Source organism: Pyxicephalus adspersus, chromosome 2, assembly GCF_032062135.1.
Source record: "Pyxicephalus adspersus chromosome 2, UCB_Pads_2.0, whole genome shotgun sequence".
Taxonomy (NCBI): Eukaryota; Metazoa; Chordata; class Amphibia; order Anura; family Pyxicephalidae; genus Pyxicephalus; species Pyxicephalus adspersus.
In genome coordinates this window covers 5,311,888-5,333,992 of record NC_092859.1, presented here as the reverse complement: position 1 = coordinate 5,333,992, position 22,105 = coordinate 5,311,888, and the positions used below count along the sequence as shown (strand labels likewise).

The 22,105-nt window shown below is 38.5% G+C and overlaps 2 protein-coding genes and 1 long non-coding RNA gene across 5 annotated transcripts; 1 reads left to right on the top strand and 2 right to left on the bottom strand.

Moving 5' to 3' along the window:
- Positions 1 to 332: 332 nt before the first annotated feature.
- LOC140322722 (vitelline membrane outer layer protein 1-like) lies at positions 333 to 7,596 on the bottom strand. 2 transcript variants are annotated; one of them, XM_072399297.1, is made up of 4 exons: positions 7,544 to 7,596; positions 5,390 to 5,499; positions 1,437 to 1,582; positions 333 to 761 (listed from the first exon to the last, which is right to left on the bottom strand). In XM_072399297.1, the coding sequence occupies exons 1-4, from the start codon at positions 7,572 to 7,574 to the stop codon at positions 467 to 469; spliced, it is 582 nt and encodes a 193-aa protein (XP_072255398.1). In that variant the 5' UTR covers positions 7,575 to 7,596; the 3' UTR covers positions 333 to 466. The 2 variants fall into 2 exon arrangements, with proteins under 2 accessions (XP_072255398.1, XP_072255397.1); XM_072399296.1 differs by lacking the exon at positions 7,544 to 7,596 and having other exon boundaries at positions 5,390 to 5,696.
- LOC140322727 (uncharacterized) lies at positions 2,763 to 12,431 on the top strand. Of its 2 annotated transcripts, XR_011919236.1 has the most exons (4): positions 2,781 to 3,110; positions 11,122 to 11,188; positions 11,404 to 11,472; positions 12,079 to 12,431. It is a non-coding gene; the product is annotated as an uncharacterized lncRNA (long non-coding RNA). The 2 variants fall into 2 exon arrangements; XR_011919237.1 differs by lacking the exons at positions 11,122 to 11,188; positions 11,404 to 11,472 and having other exon boundaries at positions 2,763 to 3,110.
- TM4SF5 (transmembrane 4 L six family member 5) lies at positions 8,846 to 18,840 on the bottom strand. The gene is made up of 5 exons (XM_072399295.1): positions 18,585 to 18,840; positions 18,262 to 18,342; positions 13,745 to 13,899; positions 12,060 to 12,246; positions 8,846 to 10,543 (listed from the first exon to the last, which is right to left on the bottom strand). Exons 1-5 carry the CDS (start codon positions 18,753 to 18,755, stop codon positions 10,532 to 10,534), a joined length of 606 nt encoding a protein of 201 aa, XP_072255396.1. The 5' UTR covers positions 18,756 to 18,840; the 3' UTR covers positions 8,846 to 10,531.
- Positions 18,841 to 22,105: the final 3,265 nt, after the last annotated feature.

Sequence of the window (22,105 nt, the reverse complement as noted above, 5' to 3'; positions counted from 1 at the left end):
TGCTTTACATCAACCAAAACATTTATTTTATTTTGGAAAGATCTAAGAAGAGAAAAGGAAAGGGAAATAGAGAAATATCTAATGCCATCTGTGACCCTATCAGGGCCAGTAACAACTGCTTCCTTCCATTTCTTGTACTGGTGACACAGGGTCATTATATCAATGTATTCAACCAGGTAAGAAATAATACAATTGTAAAATTTAAGAATTTTAAATCCTAATCATTTTGTTTTTTAAATGGACAGAGTTAGCCTTTGATGTAATGGGTATATGAACAAAAAGTTAATATTGGTTTTACCAAATGTACAGAGGTGGGAACACAACCTAAGAAATGACTTATCAAGTGGATTTTTTTGTTTATTTTGGTTCAGATTTCAAATCAAAAAGACACTTGTACATGTTTTTCAGGTGCACACAATTAGAGTGCAGCTTTTAACCTCTGTTTTGATCTGCTTTCTCCTTCAGTTTATTCCTGGCAGCATATAAACTGGGCATCATTTAGGGCTGTGTCATCTCCGGTTCCTTGGGGAGGCTCCACTTTGGTCTTCATCCCGCAAATCCCAAATTTGCAGAGCCCACTCCATTTCCCATAATGGCCCCAGCTTTGACCTGACCCCAGATGGACAGTGTAGTCAGAACAGAGGAACATGAAATTGTTGGCAGCGGTGTCATCTCCACCTTTTTTATGGGGCTCCACCTGCATGCTGAATCTTACGAGAAATCCTGTAGGACACCACATAACCTCACTCCACTCGCCCCAACTGTGAAAAAAAATTATTAGATCTGCTATATTATTTTGGCTAAAAGTGATCTGAAAGGTGAGAAATCTGGTTATACAGGAATAGTATTTTTTCTCAAAAGCTACACCTGCTATCTTTTATAAATTCCAATCTGTAAAAGTAATGGAAGCAGTCATTCCAATTATTTCAACTTAAGTTATCGTGATCTGGCTTTTATCCATCAAAGTAGCAATATATTGCCTAGGAAAATATATGGACAATGATTCCAAAATGACATCTCTTAAATTGTAGGTCATTTTGAATAAATTTGAAAAAATTAAATACTTTTATTTGCTGTTCATTATCTCATTGGTGAGATTTTGTTCCTCTGACAATGGGCCAATAAATTATTTATTATATTCAATGGAAATGCATTAATTGCACCATAATGGATGTCAAAGAACAATGTGTGCCAGTGCGCATTGATGTGTAATATACAAAATGACACCAGTAATTTGAGGGGTGTTTAAATGCTTTGCTTTTGATTTTTGCTTAAAATGCACCAGGGTAAAACTACTAAGTGTGAATAGGCTTTAAAAGAATCTCCTCCAACATTGAAGTTTGAATTTTTGGTGAATAATGTGGCGGACACGTCAACAATTGGAAATCCCAGCAAAGTTTAAAACTCATGGAGCCATCAGGTTGTGTTTTACTCACGGTGCTTCGGTGGATTGGATGGGGTACACAGTCTTACTCTCCAGTTCTATCTCCCCAGGTAATGTCCAAGTATCGTTGCGGTTCACGCAGAACAGACGGATCCCGTTAAGAGCAGTGTCATCTTCAATCTTCATCTTATCTTCAACCTATGAATAAAGAAGAAGAACCAATGAAAGCATTAAGGATAGAACAACAAAGTTGCTGTATGTCAACCAGTATTAGAATTAATAAATTGGTTTTGTCTTGTAACATACCAGAATATGTTTGTATATATAGTATCACTGTTTTATTTTGAACCTCCTACATGGCTCTCTGCCATGGTTCCTCATTCATTTCCAAAATTTTCTCATGGGAGCTCTAATGAATCACGTGGAACCTGTCCTATAATATTAAATGGATAATTTTTCTTTTTAATAATCATGACTTCTATTGGGTTACAGCAGTTTCTCAATTTTTTTTATCATGAGGGAACCCCTTGAAATAAATTTCAGATCTTTAGGGAACCCCTTCTACAATTACTATATGCATAACTCACACTCCATTATTATGGTGGCCAGTAGGAAGTTTTCCTTTTACATTGCTGGCTATTGGGAAGAATGCCACTGTTACAGATAGCTAAAAAGATCATTGGTGTAAGTTAAACTAGCCTGAGAGTAACAAATTGCTCATGGCTCAAGAAAGCCCAATGAAATCTCTGGAAGAACCCTGGTTGAGAAACACTGGATAAGAACCACCAAAATGTAAAGAACTATTAAAATATTGTAATAGTTCTTTTCTTTAGGGGGTGACTCTAACCTATGATGAAGAATCTTTGAACCCCAATTGACCAACCCACTTTTCCACATAAAAAATATCTAAATCATCTGAAACTTTAACACTGGCTTAAAACTTTTTATAAAAATCTAGACAATGTAACAGTTTAGGATGACCGTGGAACACCTACAGTCCTAAGGGCAGCCAGGTCTGAATGTCCAACCACCCGATGGTATTGAGCACACAGGTCACTATGGATTTTTGTATTCATTATTCTTCTTTAAAGAGCATAGCTTATATCAAGAGAACCAAATCTCAAAGTTTATTTTCTTCTCATCAAATATCTCTTGTCTTTTGAATATACAGCCAAATAAACATATCTTTGTCTAGGGTGGCAGTAAAAATCAGTGAATTTGAATAATGTCAATGCAACCAGTGTAAAAGCCCTGAACCTTTCTAAGGTCTACCAAACTAGATACAGAATGATTCAATCTCTAGGGCTGAATACACAAACACTCCATGCAGTTCATAGAGTTCACATGCCTTTACTGTCAGGACGGGCACCAGCTGACTTCCAGATATATTGGTCAATTGGATGAGGTTTGAACAATCCTCTTTCCTATGTTCAGAGCCAACATCAACCGTGAAGACCTCCACCAATCAGTAAACTACGTGACATCAACCGCAAACATTTTTTATGCATGTTTGATCATTTTATTTGCTCACGATTGGTTGTAATAATCATTATTTCTTAGTCCATGCCACTGCCCACTGTTAATAGTCAGACTTTGCTTTTGCTAGCACTACGGTGATCGATACTGGATGGAAGATTTAGCATCTGTGAGGTGCCGATGTCACCTTATTAAACTAAGACCGGACACAAGATGCGGTGGGACTCTGCCGACTGGACCCTAACAAAAGGTACATTTAAAATAAATTGTAAGTATTTATTAACACAGATATAGTGGGATGTGCCTATGATAGCACCATGGCCCTATATGCATGCCATGTGTGACATGTAATCCTAAGGGTAAACTGTACAAAAATTCTACCCCTAATTTTTGGACAAATAGAAAAAATTGTCCACTTTAGAAATAAATGTTTAAAGTTTTTTCCAATTAATTTACTTTACATTAGTGCTTCTTAGGTTCAGCAAACTTCTGTGTCGTTTTAAAGTAGGATGGGTAGTTTTTGTGTGAATTGCTGGCCCTTGCACTACATAGTTGTTGCTAGATCTAAAGGAGAACGGATAGATAGATAGATTAAGACTTGCTTGGTGAGCCTAAAGCAGATTGAAAAAAAAATGTACAATTGAAAACATTTATGGCCAACATATATGGTCAAACAACCTAAAAACTTTGGTGAGTGAAAATTTGGTGTGTGAATTTGTATGATTCCTCTAATGTAAGGGCACTTTAGTAGGCCAAAAGATTTAACACCCTTGAACGATGAGAACTTTGCTCCACAACATCAGTCACAAGACAACAACAGTTGTTTTATATTTTACCCCAAAATTTCAATTTTCAGTAAAGTCTTGGAAGTTTTCTAAATTGTTCCAAAGGCAGAACCAATAGGGAGGCTTGGAATTCAACCTCATGTCTCCTATATTCAACAGAAAACTAGCCAGCTGTCATTATTTTCCCATGACAGGTCCCCCTTATCGTAGTCCACATCCTATTTTTTACTAGCAGGCACAGAAAAGGTTAGCTATTGGGGCTTATCCGGTATGATGACTCTTGTTAGGTGATGGGATATTTTTATCAGAGCATTAAGGTGAGGAGCACTAGTCAACCACAAGAAGATGGGATCAATTTCAGTGATCCACAAAATGACTATCTTTGTTGTTTTTGTCTTAGTGGTTTTCATTTGATTTTTCAATAACCTGTGTTGAAGCTGTCAAAGTGTTGCCGTATCTGATCACTCCTATTTAGGTGGTCAGTCAAACTCATGGGTGGTGGATTGCCCTGTTTCCGACAATTATTTGTTGTATGTTAAATTTTTGGTTGTTCACAATTTTTGATCAATTCAGCATTTTTGCTCACTCATCTGGTCATCTGATCATCAATAAAATATCAAAAGCATATGTCCAGTCTAACAACATAACATGATTCTTCTATTTCTATTTACAAGATTGTTGTTCTGGTTTAAAAAAAACATTAAATATGTTATATATATAACAATTAAAAAAGTTATATTATTGATTTAAGTTTAAAAAAATCAATGGGGTTAATTAAAGGTTTACCCAATTTTACCCAATATTTACACAATTTGTACAATGGATTCAATTAGTAAATTAGAAAATTTGTGAATTTTGGGGTAAATATAACGTGAAAATATTTCTAAACAGACCCCCAACGCTTTTTTTCCTGAAAACATCCATATCCATTGATATTAACATTTTTTTTACATTATTATTTATTATTCGTTTATTTATAATATTACCATACAAAGCTCAATACTAATCCTTAAATAATAAAATTCACATTATGTGACCTAATAAAGTTCCCAGCTATGAATGTCTCAAGATGCCAGAAGATCTAATGCCAGCCATGCACAAATTTTAGATAGAATAATCAATTCAATTTTTTAATTAAAAAAAAATAATCCAAAATCCAAAACCAAATAGACCAACATGATAGCTATTTTTTGTAATAATAAATGTATTCATCACTTGGAAGTTGGTGGAAGAAACCCAACCTGATGCAAATGGTTTGATCCAATGTCTTTATTTGGCCCAGCAGAAACTTTAGAACCGCAGAGAAACCTATAATTTTATGTGTCTGGTCAATTGATCATTTTTGGGTAAGAGATTGCATCTCAGTATTAGTAATACCAGTGTTTCTCAACCTTTATACATGGGTAAACCCTTGAAATAACTTTCAGGTCTCCAGGGAACCCCTACTATTATTACTATATACACAGCTCACAGTACTTTAGTGTAGTGGTCAGTAGGAAGAATGTCCCCTACATTGCTGGCCATTGGAAAGAATGCCATTGGAATCTTTTAAACTGACCTGAGAGTCACAAAGTGCTCATTGCCCAAAGAAACTCCTAGGAACATCTGGAAGAGCCCTGGTTGAGAAAAACTGAAAATACATAACTGTGATCAGCATTGCATTTATAGGACTTGCAATGGTAATATAGGCAAAGCCTTTATGGTAAAGAACCTTTCTCAAACTATGGTAGTGTAGACCACTCACCTTGAGGGAGAATCCTCTTGCACGATAACCACAAGGACACCATTCCACTGGGCCCCATTCCCCCCAGGGGCCCCCATTAGGGACGCCTATGGTAGGGTGTTCTCCTAGAGCTATCGAGAGGAGAGAGGAGAAGATAAACAAGTAGAAGGCTCGAAACATTTCCACTTGAATAGGTTGAATCTTTTACTTTGGTTAGAAATACTAGCTCTTCCCTCACTACAGAGCAGTCTGAATAAAGGTTTACAAATCCTTTTAATAATTAAAAAAAGTCCCAGACCTTCGCCAAATCTCCAGTCAAAAGCAGGCCATTCCCCGGAGCAGAGTCAGTGTCATTATCCTCGAAAAACCTGCTATATGTCCAAAAAATATTTATAGTTATTTGCAAAACTTGCTGATTATATCAGCTGAAGCTTGAGCAATGCTTGTGCAATTATTTGCCAACTTAAGGGATTTATCATAAATGGCTGCAAAATCTTTTATGAATCAGTTGCAGACCAGGGTGTAAAGCGAAATTCATGTAGTTGGCAACCATAGCATGTGGTGGTGGGAACAAAAACCTAAATTTTGGAACTTGGAACTGTTGCATTCCATTTTTTATTTTGCCAGCTTAGTTCCCAAGGCCAGAAGAAATTGGTGGAGAGGTACGTACTTTTCATTTTAGACCTGGCTTTGAATCTAAAATGCCTATGTACTTAACTCCATTTCCTTCTCTCCTTAGTTACATTTTTTTCATTTTATTGTGTTGGTTTTAGTAGAACTGCATTAAAAAGGTAGAAATGCAAAAGCTTTTTGATTAATAAAAAACATGTATTCTAAAGAATAAATCACCCACTTTCTTTCTAAATCTCCTGGGGATTCTTAGGAGGAGTTCCGAGCTTTGTCCCATGCGATGCATTGAGAACTCACAGAATGATGACACACTGAGCCTGATTTATGAAAGCTCTCCAAGGCTGGAGAGGATACACTTTCATTAGTGAAGCTGGGTGATCCAGCAAACCTGGAATGGCTCTTGTCCAGGATTGAAAACATTTGCTAAGAAATAGCAGGTTTGCTGGATCACACAGCTTCACTGATGAAAATGTATCCTCTCCAGCCTTGGAGCAAAAAAGCTCCAGACCAGGGATCTGTGCCCACCACCACATTTGTTTTGAGAATCTGCACACTTATTACTTAAAATCAGGAGCAAGAGCTGTACCAGAGCCATCAACTCCAGAAACCCTTCCACCTCTACCTTGGGTTAGGTTGCCACAGTGGTCCCTTTCCCATCCATCCTCCTTCAATGTCTCCTCATTGCAAGGTCTTTACTTTGTCTTATACATTACCAAAACTATAATCATCAGATCCCAAATCTAATCCACCAATAATATTGTCCTGTCTCCCCTGGAAGATATATCTAAGCACAATGGTTGGATTCTTGCATCTCACATGATTCTGTTCTGTTACAACAACTTACTGTTTGGTCAAAGCATTTACACTAAGGGTACAAATGTTTTCTCTGGTGGAGGTGAACTTGCCCAACTTAGGCTCAATTAATAAATCATGCTTGCAAATGTTGTTGTTTCTTACATTGAAGTCTATATTGAGTTGAATTTAATTATTACATTCTGACCATCTTTAGAGCAAATAAACAAGCTATTGTAAAGCAAAAGTGCATGGAGTGCCAATGGATATAGGATGTCCATTAGGTTAGGTCCATTCTTCTAGATCAGTGTTTTTCAACCTTTTTAACAGGAAGGAACCCTTGAAAGAATTTTCAGGTCTTAGGGAACCCCTTCTATAATTCCTATATCCACATCTCACAGTATATTAGTAAGATGGTCTTACATTGCTAGAAACTGGGAAGAATATCACCGTTACAAAAAGCCAAAAAAGATGATCAGTATCAGTTTTAATGACCCGAGAGGCACACATTGCTCATGGTTAAATGAACCCCTAGCAACCGGTGAAGGAACACAGGTTGAAAAACATTGTTCTAGATTATGGGCTCCTATGACCCATATCACCAGGGGCAAAGGCAATGCACTGTATTACGGGCTGTTGCTGGATGTTGAACACTCAAAGTTTTTACCAAAAGTTTGTGAATTGTAAATCTAGTCATCAGAACTGTCACAGATTTCCGCAACTCAAGGTCATCTGTGCCTCCTTCCTGCTCACCTTCCTTGCAGCCCCATGCTGCCAGCACCATCTCTGCCTCTGGATCCAGCACTCTGTTTACTTCCTGCTCCAAGTCGGGTGATTCTCTGTCAGCTGCTCCCTAGCCTCAGAGAACCAGAGTATTCCGCAGACGCTCTCCCTCTGCTGGCCAACATCTAAATAACACCTGAGACCATCCCAGTAACAGCACTCCCTCTGCTGGTGGGATTGATGTCTGCGGCTCACTTGATCCACACCGATTCCCCTTCTTAAGGAAGTGACCTGGCAACAGGAATTTGCCTGAACAAGTTCCTTTGGCTTTGCTTCCAAGTTACTGTTGTTTATCTCTATTGTCCCTGATTCTCCGTGTACCAACCCCGTCTCATTCCTGACTACTCCTGCTTGCTGCCTGTCCTGACCTCTTACCTGTTTCCTGACCAACCTTGTTCGCTGCCGGTCCTGCCCTTTTGGCTCGTCTGACTACCCTCCTGGATTTCCCTTTTGTACTACACTTGTTGGCAGTTACCTGCCTTGGCGGGCACGGGGTCAGCAACCTGGCAGTAGCTTGCCACACAACATCCTCACCTCTAGAGGCTCTGGAGAGGACCAAGCTACTGCCTAGACCCTGCGCCCCGTGCACATCTCCACCCACAGGGTAGGTGACACAGTGGGTCCACCACCTTGCCTTGTTCCTGTACTTCCTATACACAAATCCTACATTGCAATACAGCTCCAGTATCATTATTGGAGGGAGAACCAGACCACGACCTGGATATAAGTCATATGATAGCGGGGTGCCATCACCGCTCTCCAGATATAAGGTCACATTTCCATCTTGTCTTTGGTATTTTAGTGAGAACATTATAAACTTTCAGTATATTGTACACAGTGCTATGTGACACAGGAAAGTCACTTGTCTGGTTTCATCGTTGGAGGTCTGGTTTATGATTTCAGCTCTCCATGTTTACAGAGTGAACGACATACAGATCAATGTTGCTTTTTGTATCTGTATAGTTTGTGCTTGTATCCTGTCTGTGTACAGTTCTGGTTCCTCTGTAGACAATGAAAAAATATTAATCTTGATTTAAATAAAATATGATAGGCCTAGGTTCAGGAAAGTTCCCAAAAAAATAAGGTCAGCTGACTACCTGAATATACTGATCGACCATTTCCATCTTCCCTAATGCCACGGGTATATTCAAAGATGACAAAGCCGGGGTTCATTACATACATTTCTTTGTTAAAGGTACAAATTAACTTTATAATATATCGAAAAAAATGAAAGAAAGTATTACAAAATACAACACAAATGAGCTGTGTGTGTTTTCTAACTGGGACATCAAAGTCTTTATTGATTATATAATATTAAGTAACAAAACTAAAACATAAGCATGAGTTTATCACTTTTGGTCACAATATCAAAAGTGAGAATGAAAACAATTCTGAGTTACGGTCCTATATTAGTGCTTGCAGTATACCTATATTAAAAAATAAAGTCAAGCAATGATGTGGGTACAGTTAAAAAAGTGGGTATGGTCACAGCAATTACCCCCAGCCAGCATTAAGATCAGCAATCTCTATTAAAACCTCCAGAAAGTGTCAGGGCACGATAATAACCCTCACGGTCTTAGAATGACCTCAAGCTCAGGCACATGCCAGGAATACCCATCCAGACCGTAACCTGCAGCGAAACACTAATAAGAAGTTTATATACTATCCATGCTTCCTTTCACTTTCTACTGATGGGTATATCGCCCTCTCCCATTGGCTTTTGGCACAATCTGACACTCAGTCCGCCATTCTTGTTGAGTCAGAGGACAAGTACATGTTCAATAATTTGTGATGGCTTGGAACTTCTTTTTCCTGTCACTCCTTTGCCATGGTGTTGTTGCCTGGCTGAGTAGCACCCATTGGTAAAATGGACCTCTAGCCAAGAATGGAGATTTACAAAAAGAGCAGAAAGCAACCTCTGGGCAAGGACTATTATCAAAAACAGGAAAGAATCATTGGACCTCAGTGGTTTTTACATATGCTCACCCTGCTGTCTGTTGCCACTTTTTTTCAAACTGACCCTGCTGTAACATGCTCTGCACAAGTTACAAAAGATCACAAGGAAATTATTCATATTTTCTAACTGACACAGGAACTGGCCAAGGATGGATCACTATGACTGATATTGTATTGGCAAAGCATAAATTTTCAACGTTTACATTCAAATATATATTTTAAAAGAAAACAGTTATACAAATTTAGAGAAATGTGCAAAGCCCGATTTCAGCCCAGGCTGTTTTTTAGATTCTGAAATAGTCTTCTTCTCCATATCTGTATTGTTCATGAGCCACCCTTTAATGTATTTGCTGCATAAAATGTCATTGAGTTGCTGCAGGCCACCACCCAGTTCATACCCATGGAATCATGGGGAATATATTTCTGGCAACACATATGACATGCAGCACTGGTTTGTATTATTGGGATGAAGAAGAGCAATAGGTGTATTGTGAGGAGGACACTAGAATTTAGCTTTCATTCCAGCTTGGCTTTCCATGAATTATAAAGTTACCCATCCTTACAGTACACATAGAATATGTGAACATTTTTTAAAAAGGATATTTCCTAAAAGTAGAAAATAAAACAAAAAGTTCCCAACTCTGCCCCCCTACCACGGCCATTACAAAGCCCTGCTGGATTTAGTTCAACTATAATGAAACACCTTGTTCCCATGGCTGGAGAGAGCAAAACTGGGTGCTTAGCTGTGGAGGCCCCCATCTGTAAAATATTGCCAAATATATGATTGCAGTGGAAAATTTAGCCTACATGATCCACCCAAACATGACTTAGTTCTGGGGGACCGTCCTAATAAATCCAAAAAAAAGTAAACAATCAGACTTGTCATAATCCCAGACAAGGAGTTATTTCATCATATAGTCCAAAGGAGTCATGTGATTGAAGAAGGAGTTTCCAGTGCGGATTGAGGAAGGGATGAGATACGTAGATGATGTTTCATCTATTTCAGGCATCATTCTGTGGAGATGGAGGAACAAAACAAGGCAGAATTATTATAGACTCAAGGGATAAAGCAAAGCACAGGATATGGCACACAGGTCATACAATCGGATCACCTTTTTCAGGTCATGCTGCAATAATCTTCATGAGTGTTACGTATTACGTTATACATGACAAAGACAAAATGGCAACATCAGTCATCAAGGGTTACATAGGTAATCAGGTTGAAAAAAGACAGAAGTTCATCAAGTTCAACCACTAGGGACTTCTTCAACTTCTATACATTCATTATACAACCTTCTAGAAGCACAAGACCATAGGATGAATACCCTTATTCACCCTAACCTCTCATCCATTGGTACTCAACAATTTTGTTAGTTTAAATGAATCCTACTGGGTAAGCCATTATATATTTTATATATGATCAATATCCTTACTTTTTAACAATCCCTATATCTTGACTCTCTTGTCAGTGTTAAGTACATATAGCCCTATACCATGATTTCAATGTTTCAACTCTATGAATGTTACATAATATTATGTCTGCAATCTAAACAGATCAACTAAGCTTTATATTACTAATTACAATATTCCAGTGTATCAACACTACTTTAAGAACTACTGTCCTGAATATATCACCCAGAACCGATCAATATACCATCTGTAAGTACTATTTTTTTTAAACTATCTTATCATTTTCCTATACATATGAGAATTAAGTAGGACCTCATACCAGACATAGTTGTATCTCTTCTTACTATATCCTAAAATTTAAACATCAGTTTGCAATATAACCATCATTGCACATACCAAATTTTAATGTATAGTTATTTGTGGTTTCCAACTGTCGCTGATATATATTCCTTCTGTGTACACAGACCACAAATTGTATAAAGTCACACCCCCCTGAGGAAGCCTAATCTGGGCGAAACGCGTCGGGGACTTGTGTACGGAAAATACGGTCTTATTATATTATTCCTTTTTCTCATTTTTCTTTGCTGTCTATTGTTCATGCTAGCAACAATTTATCTTGTAAAACACCCCATTTCTGTGACTCAGAACAGATATAGGTGTAACTAACAGAACATGTTATGTTAACTTGCAATAATATTCTTACTTCTTACTACTTACTTAGTCTTACTTCTTACTTACTACTACCCCCTCCCTTCTGGTATTACCAGAGATTTGTATTCAACCGCTAGGGAAATAAACATCCTAAAAAATGTATATTCCAGATATCCATACGTGGATCCAGAGGAAGGCAAAAAAAGCCTTATAAAATGTGGTTATCTATAAAGCAGCTGATATCCTTTGCTGGTGTTTTGCCTTACATGTCTGGCAACATTTACGCACCACATCCACCCATGTTTGTAGCTTTACAGATCCCATTAATGGAATAACCTAATATCACCTGTACAATTTAAAGATGTCTACATAAATTTGATGGGATAGTCATGTGTTCACAACTTTCAGCAATAAGGGGTATCAGTGGGAGCCCATTCTCCTACAAATGATCATGGCTTGTTTTACTCACGTTGCCTTTCTTCCTGCAGTCCCCGCACATGATTCCGAAGAGGCTGTTGATAAGCTGAATGGCACAGAGAACAAATTCTAAAATTCCCAACCCAAGGAGCATTGAGAAGAGGACAATGTGCCAAAGGACGATGTTTGGAGGCTGGATGCAGGTGTCCCACAAGGACTGGTTAAACAGATAGTGATTTCTAACAAGGAAACAGAAGGTGGGAAGAGTTACTCATATGGAAGCATCATTCTCCTATATACATGCAGAATATGTAATGAGACCCTCTCAAAACAAAAAAAATTATACAATATTGTATCAATTTACAAAATTTCCTGCACTTTTTTGTACATGGTATACAAAAATAAAGTAATTGTAATATTTGGATTTTTGTATCACCCCCAGACACCGAAGGTTTTGATTTTTGGGTCAAAAAATGTTGTTTACCACAGTATTTCCCTGAAGGCTCATTTACGCTCCTAACTGTTTCCATTCATCTGAATGGGAATGGTTGTCATCCATTTTGTGCATAGGTTTGCACACAGTTGCAATTGTAGTGGATCAAAGCATATTTCCTGAAAGCAACAGGTCAATTCTGGCCACATGATTGCTTTTCCTGCTGTGGTGGATGAGCTGCATCTTAACCTCAACTGAACTCACCCCAACTACATAGCCCTGATTGACAGCATAGTAGTTGATGAAGGAAGAAGGGCTTCTGGGAGCCAAAGTCTAAAAAGGGGCCTGAATGTTTTATATTCTTACTTATAACCAGCAGTGGCACTCTGGGGTCCTTTTTACCTGTTGTCTGTCTATTCTTAACTCCTCTGTTGTAAAATCTATACGCACAACTGAAGGGACTTTCTGCACTCCCTGCCTGCTTCTACCAGAAAGTGCCACCTTAAATTTCACTAAGAAAGAGAGAGTCAGAAGGCAAACAGATTTTACTGTGCTTTCTGTTTAGATAAAAGATAATTATAACAATAAGAGTGCAGTCTGCATGCAATATTTATTTACATATATATTACTAAAGATATAAAACAACACAATAAAAATGTATTTATTTATAAAATAATGAAAACTAAATTGTAACAGATTTTGCCATTAACTAACTCCATTTAGAGTTATCTCCTATAATTATATTATGAGCACCCTGTAGCTTATCCTATACATTTTTTCCTTCTAAACCAACTAATTAATGTTGTTAAGGTTGTTTTTCTTTTTTTAGTCACATAAAAAAATATTGAAGCAAAGCATATACCTAAAAAAAAAAAAGATGGAGGCCCCAGGTCAGTTTAGCAGAGGGGTCCCCACTTCAGTCCAGTACAGAGGCCCAGTGTTGGCTTTCCCTGCCACCGAATATTTACCTCTCCTGCCAGCCTTGGCCTGGGAAACCAAGCTCTGTGATCCCCTTGGCAGTGCTTAGAATTTCTTCCTGATGACCACCTCTTATTGCATGACACAGGAAGAGTGAGATCTATGGGGGCCTCGAATGTAGAAACTCTGGCAAATGTTGGTTTCCAAATGGACCTTACAGCACCTTTTTTATTTTTGTGATCAAAGTGGTGTTTGGAACCACAAAAGACAGGAGAGGAATATTTTTAATTTCTTCTTTCCAGGTATGTGCTTTACTTAAATATGGTAATGATGTGACAGGGTTTCCTTGGGTCATTAGTTACATAGTAATTAGAGTTTCATCTTACTCCATCTCCTTGAAGTGGTAACCCCAATCGGACAACTTGCCGGTCTCATTGTTGCGGTTACATAATGGTCCATCGCTCATTGCTGTCCCAGCAACCGCCACACAGTAGAAGCTCCCAAGAGCTCCAAAGATTGAAGATATTGTTGAACGCAACATCTAAAAAAGGACACAAAATTATATATGGTATGACTGTTGCCATTATGAAGACTGAATACAAAGCACTTTGCTCTTGAGTTGACACTCGCTGTTTTTTAATGCATTCAGTGCAGTTTGAAGTTCATTTTCATGTACGGTACCAAAAACTAGTACGTATTGCAATGTGTTGCAGATTATTGTAGGTGTAGCAAGCCACTGAACACAGTCGGACTGATTTAATAAAGCCCTTCAAGACTGGAGAAGATAATCTATCATGGGTGACCTAGGTTGATACAAAAAAACAAAACATTTCTTAAAATCATTTCCTAATATTTAGGAAAAGTTTTCAATCATTGACCAGATGCATTCCAGGTTTGTTGGATCACCCATGTGGCCCCATGATAGCCTATCTTCTTTAGTCTTGCAAAGCTTTAATAAATCAGGCCCAATGTGTTCAGTGGTTCTATGGGCATTAAAGTCAAATTTGAGCCCACAACACTGCAACACAATTGATGGTCTTCTAGCTACAAATCTATGGACCCCAGTGTTAATTTGTGAAAAAGGGCCTGATCTATTAAAGCTCTCCAAGGCTGCTTGTTAAAAGCTCCAGGTTTTCTGGATCACCCAACTTTTTTGATAAAACTGTATCCTCTCCAGCCTTGGAGAGCTTTAATAAATAAGGGCCAAAGTCTCTACCATTTAGGGTGAATTATTTCACAGTAGCAGCCCTCTTTACATCAGAGTTCTCTCCATCACATTAGGAACCCTATTCACATTAGAGTTCCCTTCTTCACATCTAGACCATCCCCCTACATAAGAGTCCCCCTTCACAGATACCCCCCACTTACATCAGAATGCCCCCTTAACATCAGTGTTTCTCTTTTTTACAGCAGACCCCCTAATGTACATCCCAGCTTACCTTTTTTACATCAGAGTCCTCCACTTCACATCAGAATCCCAAACTTTACATCAGAGCCTCCCTTTACTTTAGATATCTTCCTTTACATGGGAGGCCTTTCTTTAAACCAGCAGCCCCCTTTATATCAGAATCCTACATTCCCCTTAGAGTATGATTTTAAAATGTAATTTTTATCTTAGGTAGAAAAGTAATTCCTTAATAGTCTCTTGACCTAGCTAGCCCTTATAAGCCCGATCCACTCCCTGCACTCCCATTTTGTCACCAATTTTCAAGGTCAAACTGGAATAAACCAATAGAAACCAACAGAAATTTACCAAAACATCATACACCACTCATTTTGAAAAGTATTCACCTAGATTTTTCCGAGTGAAGGGGAAAATGGAGCTGGTTAAAAGGGATTTTCCGTTATTGCCTTATCAAAGTATTCTGTGTGGAAATGTTTTCCAATATTAGCTAAAAGAATCATTTCCTGGCAAATTGCTCTTGTTTCCATTTCATGTGTTTGGACTTTCTACCCTTTACAGTGCTCGTTCCTCTATTAATCTCTATAACTATTCCAAATCTTGATATTAAGAGATTAATGGTACTAGTGTGTTGGAAGAAGTCCCTAGAACAATGTGCAGTGAGGTCTCTCTAATCAGACTTAGTGAACCTTGCCTGGCCTAAACAGAACAGAACACGGGCACTGTATAACTGGGCAAAGAAGAGCATATCAAAAGTCAAAGTGCAACACAATAAGGAGTTTTTACAAGGGGCAATCGCTATATACACCAAAACAAAACATATATTGAGTTTAAGTGTTAACAGTAAAGGGTACGGTTAGTGCCACATTATACAAAGACTTTTTTGGAAAATTTGCTCTTCCAATATTGTGGTATCAGTTTGGTGATGCCTGTTTTTAGTTCCAGCATGGTTGTGTCCTTATGCATAAGGCCAGTTCCATATAAACAGGGTGTGATGAGTTTGGTATGGAGGCACTAAGGTATTCTGAGAACTGGACGCTCAACTCTATTGAACAACTTTGGGATGAAAAGGGTACTCAGTACAAACAAGGCCTTCCCCTCCAACATCAATGCCTGACCTCAAAGATGTTCTCTTGGCTTATTGGGTACAAATAAGGAAATCCTCTAATTTTCATAGAAAGCCTTCTCAGAAGACTGGAGGCCGTTATAACTGCAAAGGAGACCAACTCCACAATAATGACCATGGTTTGGTATTGGAATGCTCAACATGCTCATATTGGTCATATGTCTACAACTTGTTTGGCCATGTGGTGTGTGATAATCAGAAATAAATATATCATACAGAGTGTAACGTCATCAAACTTTGGGGTTATCGAGCTACCAACTCAAGGACACAGGACCTGCTAAAATATGTCCATTAAAATCTGTAGAGGCTGCAACATTTTAACCTCCCACAGGGATAAGATAATCAATTAATACATTTAAATTAATAAAATTCATACATTTTATGAGCATAGTCAATACCCAAGTTTGTGAAGGGCTGAGGTATAATACAATCAACCTGGAAACCATCAAGCAAGAATGCAAGTGATACCCCTAGTAGAGTTCCAAATGGCCAATTAACTTATATCTACTGTATGAGTTGGGTATTGGGTTTGGTCAAGATAAAAGAGTAGATTAAGAGATTAGTACTAGTGTATTAGGATTTGGTTCATGTTTAGTGTTCACCTGGTCATACAAATGGTAAATTAGTAGAGTAGTCCAATTTTACATCACATCTTGTATTGAAAAGCATTGGAAATATAAAATGGTAGTTTTGATTTACTTCCAAAAGATGAGATTTGAAATCCCTCCTAATAAATGTGGCAATCCTAATGCTTTTATTAATATTGCTTTTTGTCCCATTTTCACTTGATTTTCCAAAAAATATTATTAACGACATCAGCTTGGCTTCACATTTGTTTTGAAGCATGTGTATGTTATGGTACCGTGCCTTTTGATGTCATTTAATCTCAAGGCACAATTAACCCACTTGCAGTACACAGTAAAACACTACCATGGGATGTGTAACGCATTACTTAAAATCAGTCAGGCTATAGTTACAGGTTGAAAAAAGACATACGCCCACCAAGTTTAACCACTAGGAAAATAATTGTATACCAGATAAAAACCCTTTAAAAAAGCCATGTTGATCCAGAGGAAGGCAAAAAAAAGCCTGGTTCAATTTGCTCCAACAGGGGAAAAAAATTCCTTCCTGGTACCATGAAGCAATCTGATGTTCACTGGATCAACAGTCTGTTATCTTTACTTTAAAGCTTTATTACCAAGTTATATTATGTTCTTAGGTATGCTGGGGTAAATTGGCAGTTCATTGAAAATGAATAGGTTGTCTCAATATAAGGCTTGTTAGGGTAGGTAAGTAATGCATCCCAAATAAGTTGTGAAGGGGACCTTAGTTTATTCTCCATTTTTGACTTTACATCCAATGGAATTTTCATGGTGGATAGATTTCATAGGTGGTAAGTTTCTGGAAATGGCATGCCACTGGTCTATATATGATTGAAATATGCCATGTGTTTAACCAAATATAGGCCAAGGCTGAAAGTTCTCCTGCACGTTTTAGGATTCTGGGTAATTGTATTCCAGGTTTGATAGAAGTATGTTGTGTTTCTACAGGCAATCATTTATATTTGTTTTTTTAATAAAAATATAATATAAATAAAAAAAAGCCAATGAACAGACTCAAAGTGAGTTGCTTTCTCCAGATTTTTTGGCAGCAGTTGACTATTTGGAGCAATGGGAAGATAGTGTATTGAGGAAACACTAGGAGAATATGCAAGGTTCATGTCAAGGTTCAAGAAAATGTCCCTGGAAGGAACTACAGCCAAGGTCCCTATGTTTCAAGGCCACAGTACTACCACACTTCCTCCTACCAGCAATGGTAAAGGGCCGGCCAGTCAAGGGCTGGTATATGCACTCAGTTGTGGCAGGACCATCACTTAGAAAAGGGGTAGGCAAACTCCGGCCTTTAGGCCAGATACAGGCTAGCCAGTAGTCCGTTCCGGCCTAATGCCCCCCTGGTCGATCCGGTCTAAACATGGCTGGCAGTGGTTGGCAGCCCGCGGCTCTTGAGCCTCCTTGTTATGCCTCCCTTCCCTATTTAACACAAGCATTAACACTTCCGCCGCCGGGGTAAGAGGACTTTCCCTCTCCTGCATATGCATTGCAGGGGTGAGGGATTTCACTTCAGGAGCATTCCTGTTGGGGAGCGGAGCCATCAGCGCGGGGACTTGAGTCCGACCTAGTGTGCCTTCTTGACCTCCTAAAATGGCCTAGTAGCCAAAAAAGTTTGCTGACCCCTGACTTAGAACAACAACTTCAGAGCATAAGAAGATTGTCACCAATTATCTTTAGGATTTCTGACTTTGACTTAAAAATTACAGACGCATAAATGAAAGATTACAAGAAAGTTTCAATGACAATCAAAATATTTAGACATACCCGGCATCGATTTCCACAGCATCCCTCCCCACAGCAACCTTTGCCACCTGCCCGGATGGCGTTACAAGATGGACATAACATCTGCGGGGATACAAGATAAACATTATAAACATTGTCAACTGCGATATGGTTATCATAAAATATATCTGTGTCAACCTACAGGAAGAAGAAAAGACTCATAGCTCCCTTCTGTCTGTGTCACCCTGCAGGAGGAGGACAGACTCATAGCTCCCTTCTGTCTGTGTCACCCTGCAGGAGGAGGACAGACTCATAGCCCCTTTCTATTAGTATTAGGATATATAAATGGATAACATGTTACTCACAAATAATCCAGCGCCTCCTAAACCAGCCATCAGCCAGACTTGTAAAGTGATATGGTCGGTCCATTTGGTCTCCCCATTCGGGAACATCAATAGGAGGTTGGCGATGATGGCTATAAACGCCATGGGTAACAGCGCCAGCCCAACAAACCGAGAGCATTTTCCTGTGCACATTTTGGCAGCTCCTCCAGGATGGAGAACCCAGTTCTCTATAAATCGGTTGTATGTTTCCTCTGCTCACTGTATGTTGGTTTAATGATAAGGAGATGGACAAAGTTCATGAAAGTTATCAGCCGCAGGTAGGGGATGGATCCAGGATCAGGAGGGAGGGGGCGATGGGTAACAAGGAGAGATCAGACACTGGCGAAAAGTAAATAATTACTAATGAAAACCAATGAAAATAAAATCAATTTAAAAAAAAAAAATATTTAGAGAAATGTTTATGTATCAGTGAAAAACAGCGACTAAACCTTACCATGTGCAGTTTTAATACCCTTCCCCACCTCTGCACATGGCTGTTCCTGTTATTACAAAATCACTTTATCAGTGACATCATCTATTTACGCAATTAGATAATATAAATGGCATTTTATAGCTTGTTCCCTATTAAACTATCTAATTCGCTATAATTAGTCATGTGACTATCTGTTTCCATGATGTATACCAACTAAAACCTTCATCATACATTATTGGCCAACTATAGAGACATTAAGATCACAATTTGAAATAATCCGTGCGGTACATGCAGACAGGAAACCTAAACCAGTGTTTTCTGGGAACCTTATTGGCCAACTATAGAGACATTAAGATCACAATTTGAAATAATCCGTGCGGTACATGCAGACAGGAAACCTAAACCAGTGTTTTCTGGGAACCCCCCAATTTTCTTGTGGGAGACGAATTCTCAAACACACCTGCATACAAAAAAGTAATCAAAAAATATTACTGAGAAGTTTCTCCTAGCTAATAAGTTCAACCTTGCTTTGGAAGAACATAAAATGTAATGGCACTTCTGCTTAATACAATTATAATAATACGGCGCAGTGACAGCCGTATTTTGTGTCCTAGGTTTATATTCAAGTATAAAACATTTTCCTGTAGTTCCCATAGAAATAGGTGCTTTGGTTTATATTTAAATACCGTATTTTTCGCCGTATAAGAGGAATATAAGACGCACCCAATTTTAAAGGAGGAAAATCTAGAAAAAAAGATTCTGAAAGATTTATCCCCTTCTGATCACCCTGTGCCAATTTATCCCCTTCTGATCACGCTGTGCCAATTTATCCCCTTCTGATCACCCTGTGCCAATTTATCCCCTTCTGATCACTTACAGGTACGTTCTCCGCCGGGGGAACTCCGTTAGGGCAGGGATCAACGTGCTTCCGGGATCGCGGGGGCACGTGTGCCGGCTTCTCCTCGCTCGGCTCTGCAGGAAGGAGGAGACACGCGCTGCAGCCAGGAGGAGAGGAGAGGAGAGAAGAGGAGAAACACGCAGGATCGCGGGATTGCGGTATCGGGTGAGTATGTTATTTTAATTATTTTTAAAAACTGTGTTCGCCGTATAAGACGCACCCACTTTTCCCCCCCAGGGAAAAATACGGTACATACAGTATATATACTGTAGGTTCTAAAATTATTTCATTCTAACCTCTGGTGTAAAACAACACACAACAAATTCCACTGTCTCATTATTCATTTAACAAAAATTTGGTCAAAATAGAGAAGCCATGTGTGAAAAACTAAATACACCACATGATTCAATTGTTTGTAGAATCAGCTTTGGCAGCAAAAACGTACTACTTTATCAGTCTTTCACATTAGCCCTGATTTATTAAGCAATTATATACGTAAGCTCGCTGCCCTTATGTAAGCCGATATATGAGGTGTATTTTCGTGAGTGGGAGCTGAGTGCTAGTACACTCGCCTACACTTGCAACCCCGATTGCTTCCTTGATAAATGAGCAATAGGGGTCGCGATTCTGCCAATTAAGGCGATTAGATTTCAGCTGCGCAATTAAGGAGGATCTGTTAAGCTGTGAATGGTGAGATCATAGCAACTAATTAGCGCACACCAGCTCTCTGTTCTGTGCGCATCTACAGTCCTTTACAGGTCAGTTTGAAACTTTAACGCTTCATCTTCTTTTGGGTAAGTGCTACTTTTTTTAGGTTACATTGTACTCATTCACAAAATTCATTCATTTATTGTTACATTTGTTGCACTGTTTTGATACTTTTTTGTTTGCTTGCCACAATGCAAAGTAATTTAGATCCATCTGTATATATACTAATTAGCAATTTATAATATGTCACCACACAATAGTATGAATGTCACAAAAATGTCACCAAGCATTTGCAATCTGATTCAAAGTTCATTGTAGTTTGGCTTTATAGAAATCAAATATTTAAAAAAAAGATTGTTGCCAAAGATGTTATAATACATGTATGAAGAAACATTTCGTGATTTCACTTGTGTGTGTATGTCAAAATACATTTAAATTGATAGAAATGCATTTTCAATTATTACTATTTTAATATATATATATATATATATATATATACACATACATACATACATTAGTGCACAAGAAGCAAAACAAACAATATATACACATAAAAAGAAAAACTTACCGGAATAAGGATCCTTTTCCGGATCGCGATCAAGCATTTTGGCTTGATGAATCAGGGTCCCCGCTGTGGGCGATGTTCTATTAAGGATCCCCTCCACAGCATTTTCATTGGAAAGGTCTGGACTTTGACTGAGACACTTTTTCATCCATTCTGTTGTAGATTTGTTCGTGTCCTTGGGATTATTGTCCTGTTCCATGACCCAATTTTGGGCAAGCCTTAGCTGTAGCACAAATGCCTTCACATTTCTCTCGGGAAAACTTTGCAGTCATTGAGTCCACGATAAACCCCTCTGTATAGCAAAGTGTCCAGGTCCTGTAGTTGCAACATAAACCCAAATCACCCCCCTCCACCACCATGCCTGACGGTTGATATGAGATGTTTGTGATTTTTACCAAACATGGCACTGTGCATTATGGCTAAACATCTTGACTGGTCCCGTCTGTCCAAATGACATTGCTCTAGAAGTCTTGTGGTTTGTTGAGATGCAACTTTGCAAACATATGCTGTGCCGCCATGTTGTTTTTAGGGAGAAGATGCTTTCTCCTGGCAACCCTTTAGTCTTTTTCTAATTGTTCTGTCATGACCTTAAACATGGAACATGCTAACTGAGGCCCATAGATCAAGCTCATATTCAGCAATTTTTCTGAGCGTTGCACGGTCTTACTTTTGGAGTGAATTTACGAAGACATCCTCTCCTGCAATTACTGACAACTGTCTGCAATGTTTTTCTGTGAAACTTGTGAATAATGTTTCTAACTTTAAAATAATTGATTGAAAATAGTTTCTAAATGGCCTCGTAACCCTTCCCAGAACGAAGCAGCACTTTTTGTTTCTCTATTATACCTGACATCTTTCCTCCTTGGCATTGTGTTAACACTACTTTGGGTTCCACGTCA

Coding starts and splice junctions, on each gene's coding strand:
- LOC140322722 (XM_072399296.1), bottom strand. CDS start 5,548: ATGTTTCGAGCCTTCTACTTGTTTATCTTCTCCTCTCTCCTCTCGATA. Junction 1,583..5,389: donor CAAGAGGATTCTCCCTCAAG/GTGAGTGGTCTA, acceptor CTTTATTCATAG/GTTGAAGATAAGATGAAGAT. Junction 762..1,436: donor ATCCAATCCACCGAAGCACC/GTGAGTAAAACA, acceptor TTTTTTTCACAG/TTGGGGCGAGTGGAGTGAGG.
- TM4SF5 (XM_072399295.1), bottom strand. CDS start 18,755: ATGTGCACAGGAAAATGCTCTCGGTTTGTTGGGCTGGCGCTGTTACCC. Junction 13,900..18,261: donor GCTGTGGAAATCGATGCCGG/GTATGTCTAAAT, acceptor GTCCTTTTTTAG/ATGTTGCGTTCAACAATATC. Junction 12,247..13,744: donor TACCACTTCAAGGAGATGGA/GTAAGATGAAAC, acceptor TTTCCTTGTTAG/AAATCACTATCTGTTTAACC.